The sequence below is a fragment of the Odocoileus virginianus genome, chromosome 7, assembly GCF_023699985.2.
Source record: "Odocoileus virginianus isolate 20LAN1187 ecotype Illinois chromosome 7, Ovbor_1.2, whole genome shotgun sequence".
Classification (NCBI taxonomy): Eukaryota; Metazoa; Chordata; class Mammalia; order Artiodactyla; family Cervidae; genus Odocoileus; species Odocoileus virginianus.
Genome location: NC_069680.1, coordinates 59,912,338 through 59,928,807, shown reverse-complemented (window position 1 = coordinate 59,928,807; position 16,470 = coordinate 59,912,338). Strand labels below are relative to the sequence as shown.

The window sequence follows — 16,470 nt, the reverse complement described above, 5'->3', positions numbered from 1 at the left end:
CTCTGCAGTGGTGGTGGGGTGGCACAGGCTCTCCCAACAAACAGCCTCTCCCTCACGCATCCTTGATTTCTCTTGCTTTCCTGGCTCTTTCCTTGAGCCTGATCCCCTCTTGTCTAATGAGAAGGTGGCTTCCATCCTGACTACCTCTCACTCCACTGTTCTCTCCTTTCCCCTTCACCACCGCACTTCTCATAAGAATACTGTCTCTCTTTGAAAACTCTACCTCTGGAGCTTCTGGGCAAACTCCTACAGACCCTGCTCCAACGACCCATCCTCTGGGGTGCTCACCCGACTCCCTGAGCTGTCGCCATTCTAGTGCCCACAAGTGGAGATTCTTTGCTGCCCAGGAGCAGTCTGTTTATTTCCTGTCTGCAGGCTCTAGCACTGGGAGTGGAACATGGCTGGTGCCATGTGAATGCCACCGAGGGACTTGATCAGTGGAGCGAACTTCACAACAACGATCCTAAAGTGCTCAGGAAATGTTGTTTCCTGCCCTCTTCCTGTGCCAGGCAGTTGTGAATTTCATTCTGGAGCATGGCAATGCTGTGCCCACTGGAGGCTGTGGTGTGATGAGGTCCCTGTCACAATCCCCATGACACAAGGCGCAGAGCAGTCACAACCTACCTCCATTCCTGGGTCACCCTTCTCCCCTGGTTCTCCTTTCTCTCCCTGTGGACACAAAACAACACGGCGTGGATGCCAGCACTCCGGGGAGTCTGGGATAGACACCCTCAAATCTGTGACAAACCAGACCAGGACTAGGCTATGTCTAGGTGTCTGCAAGGATCACCTGGGAAGCTACGGGGGGTAACTGGCCTGAAGATGAAGACCAGGGCAGGGAGCCTGTGATCACTGGCTTCCTGAGTCTGAGGTTCTATTAACAGCACATGGGAGGAGAGACTGATATTCTGCATGGATCCTATAGGGTAGAGACCCTAGCATAGACCTGGGACTTGTTTCTAACAGAATATGGCCTGTGGCAAAGGTGATGGTCTGTCTCTCTTGTGATTATGTTATAAGCTTAGGTACAAATTATACAGATGTTATACAACTGATAGGTTAAGACTGTGTTACAAGTATGTCTCACACACACCCACAAGCACACACACCTCTGTCTTGCTTGTGAGCACTGAGACGCTCCTCCTGGCCTTGGCCTTGAAGAAGCAAGCTACTGTAATGTGCTCTGCCTACTATGAGAAAGGCTGTGTGGTTGGGAACTGTAGGTGGCCTACAGGAACTGAGGGACTCAGTCCTACTATAGAAAGGACTGAATTATGCCAACAGCAGCAAGTGTGGAAGAGAACCCCAGCACTAAATGGGAATGCAGCCGATGGCAACCTGACTGCAGCTCTGAGAGGCGCTGGGCGGAGGCCCCATGCTGGGACTCCTGACCCGTGGAACTGCCATAACACATGTGTGTTGTTTTAAGCCACTGAATTTGTGGTGACTTGCTATGCAGCTACTGAAAGCAAATATGGCTCCAGAAGCAGAGCCAGGCCCACGGGGTGTTGATGGAGGACCCTCACACCACATAGGGAGCACTTCCTCCAGTTTGGAGGGGACACGGCAGGAGGCCACCAGCTGCCTGCCTGTCCCAGCTGAGTGGGCAGTCAGTGGCCTCCGAGGGCCCCTGCACTGGGTCAGAGGTAGGACTAGTTGACCTCTGAGCTTCTTTCTACTTCTAAGAGGAGAATTCCTCCAAGTCCAAGGTTCTGGCACCTTTGAACTCTGTTTGTCCCTGGAAAGGGAGGCCACCATTTTGTGAGCAGAGGGAGCTGGAACCCCTGTTGACACCCAGAATCTGCCCCTCAGGGAGCAGCTGCTCATCCAGAGTACCCTCCCACCCCCAGGCTGGGACGGCAGATGAGGTCAGGGCTGCCTCATCACACCAGGCGCCTGCTAGGCAGGTGACCGCAGTCAGGGCACCCGACTTGCTTGCCCTCATCAGCAGAGGCCTGCTGACCACCGTGATGCTTGTCCTCTCGCCTTACTATAAATCCTGGGAGCCCGATTGGGCCAGGAAGTCCAGTCGCGCCGGGTCTCCCTGGGTCACCTGGTTCTCCTTTCTCCCCAGTTGGGCCGTCTAGACCCTACGGATTGACAAAGATCTCTGTTAACCAAGGGCTAGGTCATCACACTGAGGTCTGAGGACCAGCTGCGGCCTGCACGTGGGACCCCCTTCCCCTGAGAGCAGATGTCTAGGGTGCTGTCCATTTCTCAGATGGAAGGTGTGAGGCCCAAAGAAGGTTCCTAGGTCAAACCCAGCTGGCCTGGGCAAGGTCCCTTGTTAGTACCTCTCCTGGGTCTAGGGTTTCTGGGTGCTGTCCCAAGAGACAGTTTTACACCCACAACTTTATCTTCCCAACAACCCAGTGAGGTATCCAGGGATGGCATTATCATCCCCATTTTACAGACGACGAAACTGAGGCTCTGCCAGGCTCAGGGACTTTCCTGCGAATGGGAGATGACAGAGCAGGACCCAGGTCTCTTGAGGCAGGAAACTATTTTCATAAAGTAAGGTTGGAGGAGAAAGCAGGCGAGCCCCTGTCCCCGGCTCCCGACCCTGGTTTCCAGCTGCACCGGGCACAGCACACAGCTGTATCATGCTAGGTGGGCCTGGCACTCACCGGTGGTCCTGGCTGCCCCGTCTCCCCTTTCTCCCCCTTCTCTCCTGGGCTCCCCGGGAGGCCGTCTTCTCCCTTCATTCCTGCATGCCCAGGCTTTCCTGGGGGGCCTTGGGGACCAGGAGGGCCCACATCTCCTGGTTTGCCTCGAGGTCCCTCGAGAAAAGATCAGCAACACGTATTAGATACACCCATGGAGGATCGAGGGGAAGAACATGAAAGAATGGGGTGCAGGGGGCCCAAAGGACTTGGCTCTTTGGTGCTTTATTGGACTAGGCAGAGAGCCTATGCAGCGTGGGTCTGCCTGGCTCCTCCGGGGGCCAGCAGTGGGGCTTGGGAGGCTTCTGCAGGTGGGTCCTCCCTCCCCTGTTCTCCCTTCCCCACAAGGTGTGCACCCGGGCTCCCTCCAGAGCCTTCTGCACCCTCACCCCCAGGGCAAAGACTATCTTTAGAGGTTTGTCTGGGAGTGTCCTTACCTTTTCCCCGTCGAGTCCGGGAGGGCCTGGCAGTCCAATCTCCCCCTGCAGCCAGAACAAGCCAAGGTCACTCTCGGACCAGAGGAGAACGGTAACCATTATTTATATACCACTTAGTGTGACAGGTGTCCTCAGCACTCACACAGAAGGTATGTACTTTCACTGACTCTGTTTTAGAGGTGAGGACCCCAGTGCAGAGTCGTGAGCCCAAGGCCTGTGGTTAATGAACAGTGGGTCCCGGTTTGATTTCTAGGTAGGGAAGATCCCCTGGAGAAGGGAGAGGCTACCCACTCCAGTATTCTTAGGCTTCCCTTGTGGCTCAGATGGTAAAGAATCCGCCTGCTATGTGGGAGACCGGGGTTCAGTCCTTGGGTTGGGAAGATGCCCTGGAGGAGGGCATGGCAACCCACTCTAGGATTCTTGCCTAGAGAATCCCCATGGACAGAGGAGCCTGGCAGGCTATAGTCCGTGGGGTCACAAAGAGTCAGATATGACTGAGTGACTAAACACAGCACAGCAAATAACCAGCTGTACCACCAAAGCAAGCTGAGAGGAAAGAGCAGAGAATTCCTGCTGGTAGATCAGGTAAGGCTTCAGGGAGGAGGTGGCAGCCTTCAAGGTGGGATTGAAATATGAGGACTTTGAAATGTAGGGGAGACAAGAAGGGACTTTAGGGCAGAAGGCCTCATGAGTACAGGACAGAAGGACAAATGAGCGTGGCTTTCTGAGAAAATCCACAGGGATGAGGGCAGAGGATAAAAGGAAGCGGGAATGGAGGGAGGGGTGAGACTGGGGAGGGGCTTAAGTGCTGTGATGGTGGGTTGAGTCCCTGCTGTGGGTCCAGCTAGGGTGGGAGCTCATCTAGACCCAGGCCTCACTGTAACAGAGGCCTGTGAGTTACAGGAGCCTGAGACCAGACAGTGAGGGAAGAATGGCAGAGTTGAGGGTGTGGGAGGGTCGGTGGGCAGGTGGTGACTTGGAGCTTGGGGAGAGTTACAGGTTGGAGTGGGGTGGTGGCCCTGAGAACATGAGGATACAGGTGGGGGCAGCCATAGGGTCCCGTGCTCAGAGACACATGCAGGGCTTCTGCAGGGTCTGAATCTGCCTTGTCAAGACAGTGTTACCTTCTCGCCTGGGATCCCTGGAGCTCCGGGTGGGCCGATCTGCCCAGGAAGACCAGGGGGCCCCTAGGAAAGGAAAGAGAGACCTGTGGGAGAACTTTATGACTGAGGACGGATGGCCTGTCTCCAGGGAGGTGTATGTGGAGGCTGATTATTTCCAAACATCTCATCAGTGGTAGGGACACTTTTTTTTTTTTCAAAGAAAATAACCAGGAGACTCCACAGTGTAAGGCAGGTAAGCTCTGGGTGTGTTTAGGCTAAAGACAGGGTTGGGGATCCTAGAGTCATGCCTATCAGCCTTTTCCTCCCCTTCCCTCTACACCCTGGGGGCTCCTTGGGTTCCTAGAAGATAAATCTGACCTTTCCTGACAGTGATTTAGAAATGTCTCTGGGAAACAACCCAAATGTCCATCAACAGGTGAATGTCTGGTACATTCACACAGTGGAATACTATACAGCAGTGAAAAAGAGCCAAGCACTGCACATTCCGTGCCATAAAAGAAAGAGACTCTGACACGTGATGCAGAGCAAAAGAAGCCAGATGCAGATGCTGACATACTAACTGATTCCATTCTTAAGAAACTCCAGAACTGAAGACAGACCTAAGCTAGGGTGATAGAAAGCAGATCAGTGGGGTGAGTGTGGGATTGACTCTTGAGTCTCAGGAAGGAATTTTCTGGAGTGACTGAGGTGGTAGATACAAGACTATATACATTTGTCAAAACTCAACAAATTCTACACCTAAAGTGGGTACATTTTATTGTATGTACAGTTAATTCGAGGTTGATTTTAAAAATTAAAAAATTTTTCCGTGAAAGTTTTGTTTCAAATAGGTATTTCAAATAATATATTTTAATGTTTCCAAATGAAGCCCACTGACTTCAGAACCATTTGGTTAATACCAATCTCTGAGATTGAGGCATCATGACTGGTGCTTAATTCTGGATTTGCATCATCTCTAAGTGTGTTCTCTAGCATATGGCCATTAAAAAACATTGAATGACATAAAATGTGAGTAGTTTGAGAACTTCTTGATCTCTCCTCTTTTCTCTGACTTGGAAGTTAAAGTAGGTGGTGATCATTTTAACTGCAGATATTCACTGAGGGCCTATCACTGGTGGGCACCCATGCAGGATCCAGGCTTAGAATACACTGGTTTTCCAGATGCAAACAATGAAGTTGATTTCCAGGAAAAGTGTATGATCACTACTGATTTCTTAGGATTACACTTTATTAGTGAAAGTTTGGGTAAAAGGAGAAACATAGAAATATCTTCCTCCATACCACTACTTTCTCGACGCCATTGCAGAGAGAACCCAGCATTTATTCTTTGACAGGAGCGCCCTGCTGAGTTGGTGAGGAACCACTCCAGATGACAGCCGTGATCCTGCTCAGGCTCAGGCCAGTCCCTGCCCCAGCACAGCAGGATCTACCCTAACCTTCTGGAGGGGAGACCTCCAGGCTTGGCTTTCAGGTTGCCCACCCCCAGCCCTCAGTCCAGCACCTGGGGCGGGCTGGGGAGGGAATCAAGGGACGAGGACTCACCATCAAGGCCAGTGTCCGGATCTCCTAAAAATCAACACCATGTGATCAGTTGAAGAGCAAATCAAGAGCCACCTGGAGGGTCCCTCCAAAGAGTCCTGGAAGGGTGGGCGCTGAGCCCCTTGAAGGAGCATCACAGAGGTAGACCCTCTTGGGGACTCTGTGCCTCCCAGACTCACCCCACCCTCACCTCTCCCAGAGGTTCGTAATCACTGGACAGAGAACACCCCACGAGCACCAAATGCTGTCTACAACAGACTTAGACATGCTTAAAGGGACTGCAAACTGTCCCTTTACCAGAGAGGGAAGAAAGAAGCATGTCTTCCTTCTAATCACTGACTGGGACCCTCCCTTCATCTTCCCCCTTCTTCTAAGACCCAGATTTAAGGCTCTGATGTACCTCCCTTTAAACACAGCAGAACAAAACACGGAGCTACTTGAAAATAAATTAGAGGGACAATTGTTGGCATTAAAAAAAAAATATGTACACCTTGAACATGGATTCACACAGGTACAAGGATTTCTTTAAAGGAGCAGTTCTCAATCTGGGGTGATTTTGTCCCCCTGGGGACATTCAGCAGTGTACAGAGACATACTTTGTTTTTTATAGCTGGGAGGCAATGACATAGGTGCCATCTATTGGAATCTAGTGGGTAGAGACCCAGAATGCTGCTGAACATCCTCCGGCACATGGGTCAGCCTTCTCACAACCAAGATTAACCAGCCCTAGATGTCAGTAACACCCCGCTTTAAAAAAACAATTTTATGGCATGAGGGATCTTAGTTCCCCAACCAAGGATTGAACCCAGGCTCCCTGCAGTAGAAGCATGGAGTCTTAACCACTGGACCAACTGTCTCTGGGTGGTCCCACTCACCTGGAGAGCCTCGTTGATGTTCCCGTTGTAGTCCACCATCTCTCCTTTCCCAGGTTCTCCCTTGGAGCCCTAGGAGACAAACGATACCTGTACCCAGGGCCTGGGTCAGCGGGGACCTCAGGACAGGTACCTCCTGCTCCTACAAATGGGATCAGAGCCGACGCTGTCTCCACAGGTGCATCCAGAGCAGCTGGCGGTGGCTACCAGGGCTCCAGGCATGCTCAGGGGATGCTCAGGGAATCCAGAACCAATGGAGAGCCCTGGACTAGACAGACCTGGGGGATGCTGAGTCTGATTGGGGCTGCAATGTCAGACATCCTAGCCAGACAACCTATCTGGGGCCAGACTGCTCTTCCTGGAGAGCCCCAGATGAGCCACTTCATGCCGTGACCCCAGGGAGCTGAGATGTGCTGCCCTGATTCTCTGGATGAGAGATGCACATACCTTGGGGCCAGTAGGTCCCTGATCTCCAGGTGCTCCAGGGTCCCCCTGTTGCAGGACAAAATTAGAGTGAAATAGGCATTAAGCAGGTACAGAGAATCTGATGTCCCCAGATGGTCTGTGTGTTGGAGCCCTGGAGGGGCCGGGAGGCTCAGCTCAGGGCAGGCCAGGAGGGCGCAGGGCTCCATCTCATGCAGGATCCACCCCTCGGGAAGTGCCTCCGCCAGCCCGCATGCCCCTCTCCCTCTGAGCTCCCTCCAGCTTCACACTGGAAGGTCTTCTTTCTGTCCCGCGCGAGCTGTTGGTGATTCTATCCTTGTTTGTCTGGCCACCTCTCCTCAGTCCCCTAAGTCAGCCACCTCCTAGGGAGCAGAGATCAGACCCCCTGCCCCTCTGTTTCCATCCTGCTCAAGGAGCAAGGGTTCAGAAACTTTGTGCCAATTGCCTGGGTGGTCAACAATCGCCTCGGAGAGCCCCGGGGGTTCCTATCTGTCGGTGGAAGACCCAAACTGTGGGAGGAAACAGAGGGGGCCAGGGTGAGGGATTAGAAACACCCTGCCTCCTGGAGCAGGTTGGGTGGGGGAGGATTTGTACTTGTTGGAAACAGGACAGAAACGTGGGGAATAAACGAAAGGTGGTGTAAATTGTGAAAAGCAAAGCAGAGTTCCACACTTGATCTGGGAAAATGTGAACCCTGAACACAGCTTTAAAAATGAAGCCAGAAAGTAAAAATAAAGGGAAAACAAACCCTTTAATATAACTCAACTTCTGCTGACCCTCCAGTGGGTCAGCTCAGGGGGCGTCACCTCCAGGTAGCAGCCGGCCCCTCCCCACACCCACAGGCTTGCAGTGCCCACAGCAGCACCAGGCTAACCTGTCCACAGGAGCCAGAGAGAATGGAGCCCCACCTTTACCAGCGGTTGGAAAATAGTAGATGCAGGGGCTCTGGGGCACTGCATTCCCCAGGCGCAGCATTTCATCCCTGGCCCATGCCTGGCCACCGTCTCAGAGGAAGTTCCCCAAAGCCCAAGGTGAGAGAGATGGCAGGCAGGAGTCATGAGTCAGCCCTGTGCCTGGGGGCCCAGTGGCAGGGACGGCCAAGACTCTCTCTCCCTCTGAGCTCCCAAGCTGACCCTTATCCTGCAGCTCTTAGATCGGGGCCCTCTGTACCTTGTCTCCTTGCTGTCCTGGGGGGCCTTCCGGGCCATCTGCTCCAGCTTCCCCCTAGGCAAAAGGAGAGAGATGGGATGAGGATACACAGGGGGCAAGAGATGGTCCGGCCATTCATGTTGTAGCAAGTATATCTGGGCTCTATCTCTTGCCTGCTCATATCTACTAACTCCCCCTATCCCACCCTTGGGCCCTGCCCAGGCCCACCTCCTCTAAGCAGCCCTCCTGACCTATTCTTTTCCTCCTCTGACTTCTGCGTTGCCAGGCCCTCCTCGGTTCTTAGTCAACACACACGTGTCCAGCCCCTAACTATGGACCCTCATCAACTTCTGGCTGTAGGAGGCAGGTCACTTTGGAGCCTGGAACACTCACCAGATCCTGCCTGGGAGACAGAGGGGAGTGGGAAGGGCTTAGGCATGTGGGGAGGGGGCCCCAGGAGGCCTAGGACCGGAGGAGCAGGGAGAGGCAGGAAGCAGAGGCAGGAGTCTCTGTGGCTGATTCAGAGTCCAGGCTACGGGCCTTTCTGATTATCCAAAGACCTGGCAGCCACTGGTCCTTGACTCAGTTACATCACAGCCATTTGAGTCAATGGCTCCTACTTCCATCTGCCCCAGAGAGGGCATCTCTTTTGGAGGGTCAAGGTCACTGCTTGGAAGTAGGAGCTCGGTCCCAGGAGCTTGGACCTTTCTAGAATCCACTGGAAAAACCACACACTTAGAGGAGGAGAGAAGGCAAGGTGCCCAGGATATAGAGTCCCTCAAATGGACTAGGGATAAGGGCCACAGGCAAACACTTGGCTTGAGCACCAGTCCAAGGGAAAGACTCACCTTTTGCCCTGGGGGTCCAGGAAGCCCTGGGGGGCCAGGCTCCCCTCTGCCTCCTTCAATGGAGTTGCCAGCATCACCTTTTTCTCCCTGGGGGTGGAAGGCAGAGTTACCATCACTAATTTTGAGGGAGGTGGTTGGTCTCTGTGTCATAGTTCAAAGGACTAAAGACAGCAGACTGCCCCTCGGTCTGTGCTGAATGTTGGGGAACGGTGGGCTCCAGCATGGCTGGGGACCAGAGGCTTTCAGAAGTCTGGCCATGGGATTTGAGGAGAGAATGGAACTGGTTACTAAAGCGGAACAGGTGTAAGCTAGAACAAGATCCCCATCAGGACCAGGATCAAGGTTTCTCAAAGTGTGTTTCAGGAAACACTTCTTCAGCAGGTTGGGAATATTCAGAATGTGACAAAAAGGGGCCTGGTGGCCAAACAATGTCGGAAAGGCAAAATGAAATGAAGCTATCCAGGCTCCTTCACCACAGGGTGTCAGGAGCCTCTTGGACAGGCCAAGGTGCTTATGACTCTCTGAGGAGCCTGCTTTATTTATTAAAAAAAATTTTATTGGTGTATGGCTGACTTATGTTAGTTTTAGGTATACAGTAAAGTGAATCAGTTATACATACATATATTATATATATATATATATATATATATATGCACACACACACACATACATATATATATTCAAATTCTTTTCCAGATTCTTTTTCAGATTCTTTTCCCATATAGGCCACTACAGAGTATTGAGTAGAATTCTGAGGGGGCTATTGTATAGAGCCAAACTTATTTGACTTCTTTTTTTTAAATGGAATATCTGTGGCACTCACGTACTGTAGACTATGCTTTCAGACCAGGTGCAGAGAAATCAGACCAAGTCATAGCTAATAAATTCTTTGACTTTGGGACTTTTTGGGGACAGTCAGGACCTCCCATGTGGTACCCCATGCTTCAGCCCCCAAAACAGAATCTGGCTGCTTTTCCCCAATCTGGGAGGGACCCCTGTAATGCTGGGGCCTGTGTGAATGTGCAGGGTGGGAAATGCGGGTGGGGATGGATGCTGGATTTCTACACAGAGCCCACCACTCAGAGCTGGTTGCTACCCACCTTCTGCCCCAAGAGGCCGAGTGGCCCGGGGGACCCCGCAGCCCCCTTCTCACCCTGTGGAGGGAATGCAGACAGTTTGGGTTAGGAATTGTTTCTCTAGTATGTTGGCGAAGGCACCAGCCCTCCAATGTAGGGTCTTGACTTTCTTCTCTCCTGCCTCCCTGCCCTACCTGGGCTGTTCTCTCAAGGACTCACTTCCTGCTGGACCCTATCAGGGACCTGACTCCTTCCTTGGGACACTTCCCACTGGTATCATTGTCCTCCCAGTCCTGTGCGGGTGGAGCCCTTGGCACTTATGTAGGGAGAGGAGCCAAGAGCATTGAGTCCCTTAGGGGGGTCTCCTAGGGAGACGTGAGCCATTCAGAATGCCAATATTTGGCATTCTTTTTAAAAAACTGCTTTGCTCTTTTTCACGTTTGTGATGTCTAGCAATTAGATGTTCCTGGTCTTTAGGGAGAGCTTTCTGCCCACCTCCTTCCTGCCTCTAGGGATGACAAAAACCATCATACTAGAACTTTTCCTTCGGAGGAATATTTTGAGAAGTATGCCTCAGGTTGAACTGTGTCCCATGCAAATTCATATGCTGGAGTCCTAACTCCAAATATCTCAGAATGTGACCTTACCTGGCAATTGGACCACTAGAGATATAATTAGCTAAATTATGAGGTCACCCTGGAGTCGGGTGGGCCCCTAATCCAGTATGATCGGTGTCCTTATAAAGAAAAGGGAACTTTGGACATAGACATGCATTTGGGGAGAATACCATGTGAAGACGAAGGCAGAGACTAGGGCGATACTTCAACAAGCCAAGGAAGACCAAGAATGGCAGCAAGCTACCAGGAACCAGGAGAGAGGCATGGGACACCCCGCAGAAGGGTGTCCAACCCTGCTGACACCTGATCTCAGACTTCCGGCCTCAGAATTGTGGGCCAATCAATGTCTGCTGTTGAAGTCACCCAGTCAGTGGTCCTGTGTTACGGCAGCCCTAGTAAACAAGCGAAAGTCGCTCAGTCGTGTCCGACTCTTTGTGACCCTGTGGACTATGTAGTCCACGGAATTCTCCAGGCCAGAACACTGGAGTAGGTAGCCGTTCCCTTCTCTGGGGGATCTTCCCAACCCAGGGATCGAACCCAGGTCTCCCACATTGCAGGTGGATTCTTTACCATCTTTACCATCTGAGCCGCCAGGGAAGACCAAGAATACTGGAGTTGGTAGCCTGTCCCTTCTCCAGTGGATCTTCCCGACCCAGGGATCGAACCAGGGTCTCCTGTATTGCAGGCAGATTCTTTACCAGCTGAGCTACCAGGGAAGCCCAGTAAACAAGTACCCTTTTCTAGTCTATCACCAAAAAGCACTTTTTCTTGCTCATGACTTGGGTCCCAGAGCCCCGCTCTCATTGCAGAGATGAAGGGTCTCCGTGACTATGGATGACCACTCAGTGCAGCAGTGGCAGAGCTGGATGCAGCACCCAGCTCTCTTGATGCTTCTCCTTCTGTGTCACAAAGACTTCACTTGGATTCACAGCGTCCTGCATCAGGAGGGCCCCTCGAGAGCGCCCCTCCAGGCCAGCATGAGAAGCTCCACTTGCTATAGTCTGATGGTGGTTCTCATATGTAATAATATACACTGAGGGCCCTGGACTCATAATTCACTCAGGTGTCTCAATGAACTTTTCAGCGGAAGACACAAAGGATGTTGCATCAAGTCTAGCTGTCATCCCCTTGCCACCTGCCCCAGGGTAGAAAATGTGAATGACAAGAGGAGGGCATGGCAACCCACTCCAGTGTTCTTGCCTGGAGAATCCCCATGGACAGAGGAGCCTGGCCAGCTACAATCCATGGGGTTGCAAAGAGCTGGACATGACTGAGCTACTAAGTGCACACACAGGGAAGAGAGGAGGGCCAGGTAAAAGCCGCAGGGGTGAGAGGGACGAGTCCTAAAGCCCCAGCTCGCCTTGCAGGGCCTGCGGCTTTAGCGGGGGCATACCCTGTCTGGGGTGGGGGGTCCAAGGGGAAGGGTGTAGGGCTGCCCTGCTGAGGTCCTGGGGGATGAAGAGGACCTCCCTTCCTTCTGCTGGGCTTTCCTCTTGGGTACTCAACGGCTTTCAGGGAGAAAGGCTGTGCCCTCGCGTGTGAATTTCTGAAGACTTGCAGGCCATCCTGGCCAGCATTCCCTTCCTCCCGGGGATGCATGCACCCACTGCACACTGCAAGCAGCATGGCAGCCATGGGGGCGGGGGTGGGAATGGGGGGACCAGGAGAGGCCGGGGTGAAGGGAGCACACACTCAGAGACACGGTATCCTACCCTCTGCCCCCTCTTTCCCGGCAAACCTGGGGGCCCCGGCTTCCCTGTTGCTCCTGGGTCTCCCTTTGGGGTAAGAAGAGAAAGTCACTGATAAGAGGATGGGGTGGGAGTCGTGAGGGGTACAAGGGGCAGTAATCATAGATGAGTGTTTCCAGAATACCTGCCCCCTAAGATGCACCTCTTAAAAAAAGGTTGTCCTTGTCAGAAAGTTTGAAAATGTGCAGAAGTTACTTTGTTTTTGTTTAGTCGCTCAGTCGTGTCCGACTCTTTGCGACCTCATGGACTGCAGCATGCCAGACTACCCTATCTTTCACCATCTCTTGGAATTTGCTCAAATTCATGTCCATTGAGTCAGAGATGCTATATAACCATCTCATTCTCTGCGGCCCCCAAAAGAGTTTCCCAATGTATATTTAGCACAGTAAAGGCTCTGAGAAGGCCTGCAGGAAAGAAACCTGTGTAATAGTTTTAAACTCCGTTATTTCTCAAATGTCTTTGACCACGGAAACTTTTCTCACATTACACCTCTTGTTGGACTGAATGACAGACACAGCCCTGTGGGTGCAGGGGACCATGTCACCGCCCGCGGCCGCTGGTGTGAATGTAAACCAGACAGTTGCCTGGGCCAGGATCCACCGAGGGGGAAGCAAGGCATCTGCAGCACATTCTTGACAAGCAAGCCCCACTCCCGTGGTGGGCTCTCCTCTGCTCAGTCAGGTCCCCAGCCCCGGACCAGCCTCGGGGGACTAGGAGCAAAACCACAGCAGCCCCTCCCACCTCCACCCCATGACTGATGCTCGGGGCTGCCTGGAACATTTCCTCTGTATCAGTACCTTGACTCCTGGGATCCCAGGTTCACCCTGCGTGGGAGAAAAGAAGACTCTGGTAAAGAATGTGAGAGAGCCAGATGAGTGAAGCCAGGAGCAGAGGAGTGAAGGCATCTGGGGGCAGAAATGTCTGGTCAGCTCAAGGCTTTCCTCTGCCTCAGACTCAGGCCCCTCCTGGGCTGTTCCTTATTCTTCCCCCAGGTGAGATGGTGGCAGGTGAGAGGCAGGCAGCCCAGGAGGAGGGAGAGGAAGGAAGGGGAGTTTGCTTTGGATGCCGTGTCCCTGTAAATGACCTGCCAGGAGATCCACATAGAGAATTTCTGCTTCAGGAGTGTTCCTGCCCACCAGCTGAACTCTGGAGAGCAAAGCAAAGCACTAGACTCCTTTCACGTTGGCAGGCTGGTGGGACCTCCAGCTGAGACTGGTAAACCTTTGCCAGTTACTTGAGCGGCTTAGTTAAACATCTGTTGTTCAAGCTGAGCATCTGGCACACATGCTGCTTTAAGGGCAGCGGTTCTGAAGTCTGTCTGCTCCCGCCTTGGTCCAGTGGCCACCCACCGAGCCCCTGAAACCCCAACTCTGTCCTCTCTCCACCCCTCCCATCATGCCCCTCAGGTCTTGAGTTACAAGGTCCACTGACCCTCATCCCAGCCACAGTGGTTCCAGGAGCCCCCTGGCAGAGAGAAGGAAAGGCAGGGGGACTTTCTCACCTGAGGGGGCACACAGAAAAGGTGGCCAGCCTCCTCTCCCAGCCTCCTCTTGGAGTGACATGAGATGTGGAGACTTTGGGCTGCTGCTCAGGTCCATGGGGAAGGGGGTTGCTGAGCTCAGCTCAGAGAGAGCGGCCTGAGAAAGACCCTCTGTGCTCAGCCAGGCTCCCTGGGCTTCCAGACCCTCCTGGGAGACTCAGAGGGCACCATGGCAGGCAGCCCCTGGCTGGGCTAGATGGGGGGCATCCCTGGGTGGAATGGGGGCAGGGATACGAAAGGAGGAGGAGGAGATGGGGGAGAAAAGGGGGGAAGGAAGTGGACAACAGCAGGTGGCTGAGTTTACTAAGCTCACTGGCCCCTGAGGCTGCCTGTGGGACTCTCCTTAAGGGATCCCCCTAGCTCTAAGACCCAGTGGACTGGGGAGCAGCTGGAAGTGAACCCCACTTTCTTATCAGCTCCAGACCATCAACTTTGAGGTAAAGAAGCTGCCAAGCACAGCACTTATTAAATTTCAAGTGAATGTCATTTTTAGGGGATCCCGACTCCCACAGACAGCTCTGGCTGTCTCAGGAGTTCAGCCAGAGCTGAGGGTACCTGAGAGGTTCTTTTCATGACCCACTGATGCCCAGGAGGAGGCCTGGCCATGCTGGGAGACTGCCGGTGAGTGATGGTTCATGGGTCAAAAAGGAGCACCCCTGCCTGAACAACAGACCAGGCAGCAAGGGGAGAGGAGGAGAAGAAATGTGCAGCCCATCTCTGTTTGTATAGGAGGACAGGATGCAGAAGGAGGAGGTGCTAGGGGAGAGCACTGGGGCTGGGGGAGCTGCTGGGGAGTGGGGGGGAGTTGCATACCTTTGCTCCGTGTTTGCCTGGCATCCCTGGCATGCCCCGTTCTCCCTGCAGGAAGAAACAAGAGAAACAATGAGAAGAGGACCAGACTCAGGGCCCAAGGGCTCAGCCCTGAAGCATGGTCTGCGAGGATGTCAGCGAGAGAGGTTGCTCCAGAAGCTTAGAATAACCGTTCAAATCACATCTGCCAGGGATGGCTTGACCCCATCCTCTTTGGGCCAGGTCTCTAAATTCTGCAAAAGGCCCAGAAATTTTAGCTTCCAATGCAAGAGCCCTCCCTCACCCTGACCCCACCAGGACCCCTGGGCCACAGGCAGGGGTGGTGGAGCTGGACTCAGAGAAGCAACCGCAACAGACAAGATTGTGCCCCAGGCACTAAATTCTGGAAAATCCCTCTTGTGGGAAAGAGCAGAGAAAGGCACAGCCATTTATTGCATCTATGTCTGGCACTGAGTGAAGCCGTCACATCCATCCTCTGTTCAATCTCTAGGAATCCCCTCCAGTCAGTGTGGGAGTGGATGTTATTCCTGTCCCACAGGTGAGCTTTGGAAGGCCAGGTATGATAGTCAAGGTCATACGGAGCAGAGATTTGAACACAGGTCTTTTGTCTGCCAAAGCCCAGGTACCCATTTCTCTCAGCCAACCCCAAGCATCAGAAGTTTCTATTGCTTGGCAACCGTAAGCATCCGTTGCTCCCATTAAACACCTTCTGCAGGCCAAAAGCAGGGCAAAACCCTCTATTCTGGAGGGCCCTCAGGTCTGTGCCCCAAAGGAGTGAGGGGTCAGAGCTCAGCCCAAGGGCTGTGTCTTCAAACCCTGGCACCAGAGAAAAAGGCTGAGCCCGGCTGGCCTGTGACCACAGTTCTGCTCTATGGCCAGCAGAGGGCGCCACAGGACTGCATCGGAACTAGCTACAGCGCACAAGCTGAAATCCATTCCAAACCACTCAACTGGCTTGACTCAGCCCAGAGGGACACCCCTGGGGTGGTGGTGGGTACAGGCGGGAGGTCAGCTTGGGCATCCCTGACTATTCAGAGATCTCCCGTTTGAACCCCGTTCTTTCTCTTCCCATCTTTCTGTCAGCTTTCCTCCAATAATCTGCCCTCACATTTCCCACCTCCAGTGAGAGAGCTGAGTTGGGTGTCTGTGTGACCTTGGATAAGTTACTTTCTCTCTCTGGCTTCAGGATCCTGCAAAGTGAGGACCAGACACCTCCTACTCACTCCTGCTCCTGGGAGGACCAAGCCGAGGAGCTGACGCTGGGTGTGTTGGCAGCCCCAGAACAAGGTTCCGTGGGGGAGGCGATGTTAGCTCTGGGTAAAACTGTGGTTCTACAAGGGGCTCAGTGGGTCTCCTCCTGCCCCAGAGGACAGCCTGGGGTGCCTCAGCAGCGCCAGAGGCTGGGGGCCGCCCACGCTCCACCTCTGGGTTTCTGTCCCCAATCTCCACACATGCTGTGCAGATCAAAACCTGGAGTGAGGGTGTCTGATGTAATCGGGGTTGTCTTCAGACCCTGAGGGTATGTCTGTGAAGATACAACCGCACTCTCCGGGGAAATCTGGGCCCCTCGGAGGAGGCAGTCTCCTCGTTAGGATGGCTGACC

At 53.2% G+C, this 16,470-nt stretch overlaps 1 protein-coding gene across 1 annotated transcript in view; it reads right to left on the bottom strand.

The window, feature by feature from the left end:
- COL13A1 (collagen type XIII alpha 1 chain) overlaps positions 1-16,470 on the bottom strand; it is a 149,203-nt gene that overhangs the window by 26,694 nt on the left and 106,039 nt on the right. Inside the window, exons 17-29 of the mRNA XM_070469837.1 lie at positions 14,871-14,915; positions 13,315-13,341; positions 10,177-10,230; positions 9,077-9,163; positions 8,250-8,303; positions 7,083-7,127; positions 6,639-6,707; positions 5,767-5,790; positions 4,225-4,287; positions 3,101-3,145; positions 2,628-2,780; positions 1,992-2,090; positions 625-669 (exon numbers count right to left, since the gene is read on the bottom strand). Of these exons, the coding sequence (XP_070325938.1) occupies positions 625-669; positions 1,992-2,090; positions 2,628-2,780; positions 3,101-3,145; positions 4,225-4,287; positions 5,767-5,790; positions 6,639-6,707; positions 7,083-7,127; positions 8,250-8,303; positions 9,077-9,163; positions 10,177-10,230; positions 13,315-13,341; positions 14,871-14,915 (810 nt within the window). The remainder of the gene's footprint in view (positions 1-624; positions 670-1,991; positions 2,091-2,627; positions 2,781-3,100; positions 3,146-4,224; positions 4,288-5,766; positions 5,791-6,638; positions 6,708-7,082; positions 7,128-8,249; positions 8,304-9,076; positions 9,164-10,176; positions 10,231-13,314; positions 13,342-14,870; positions 14,916-16,470) is intronic.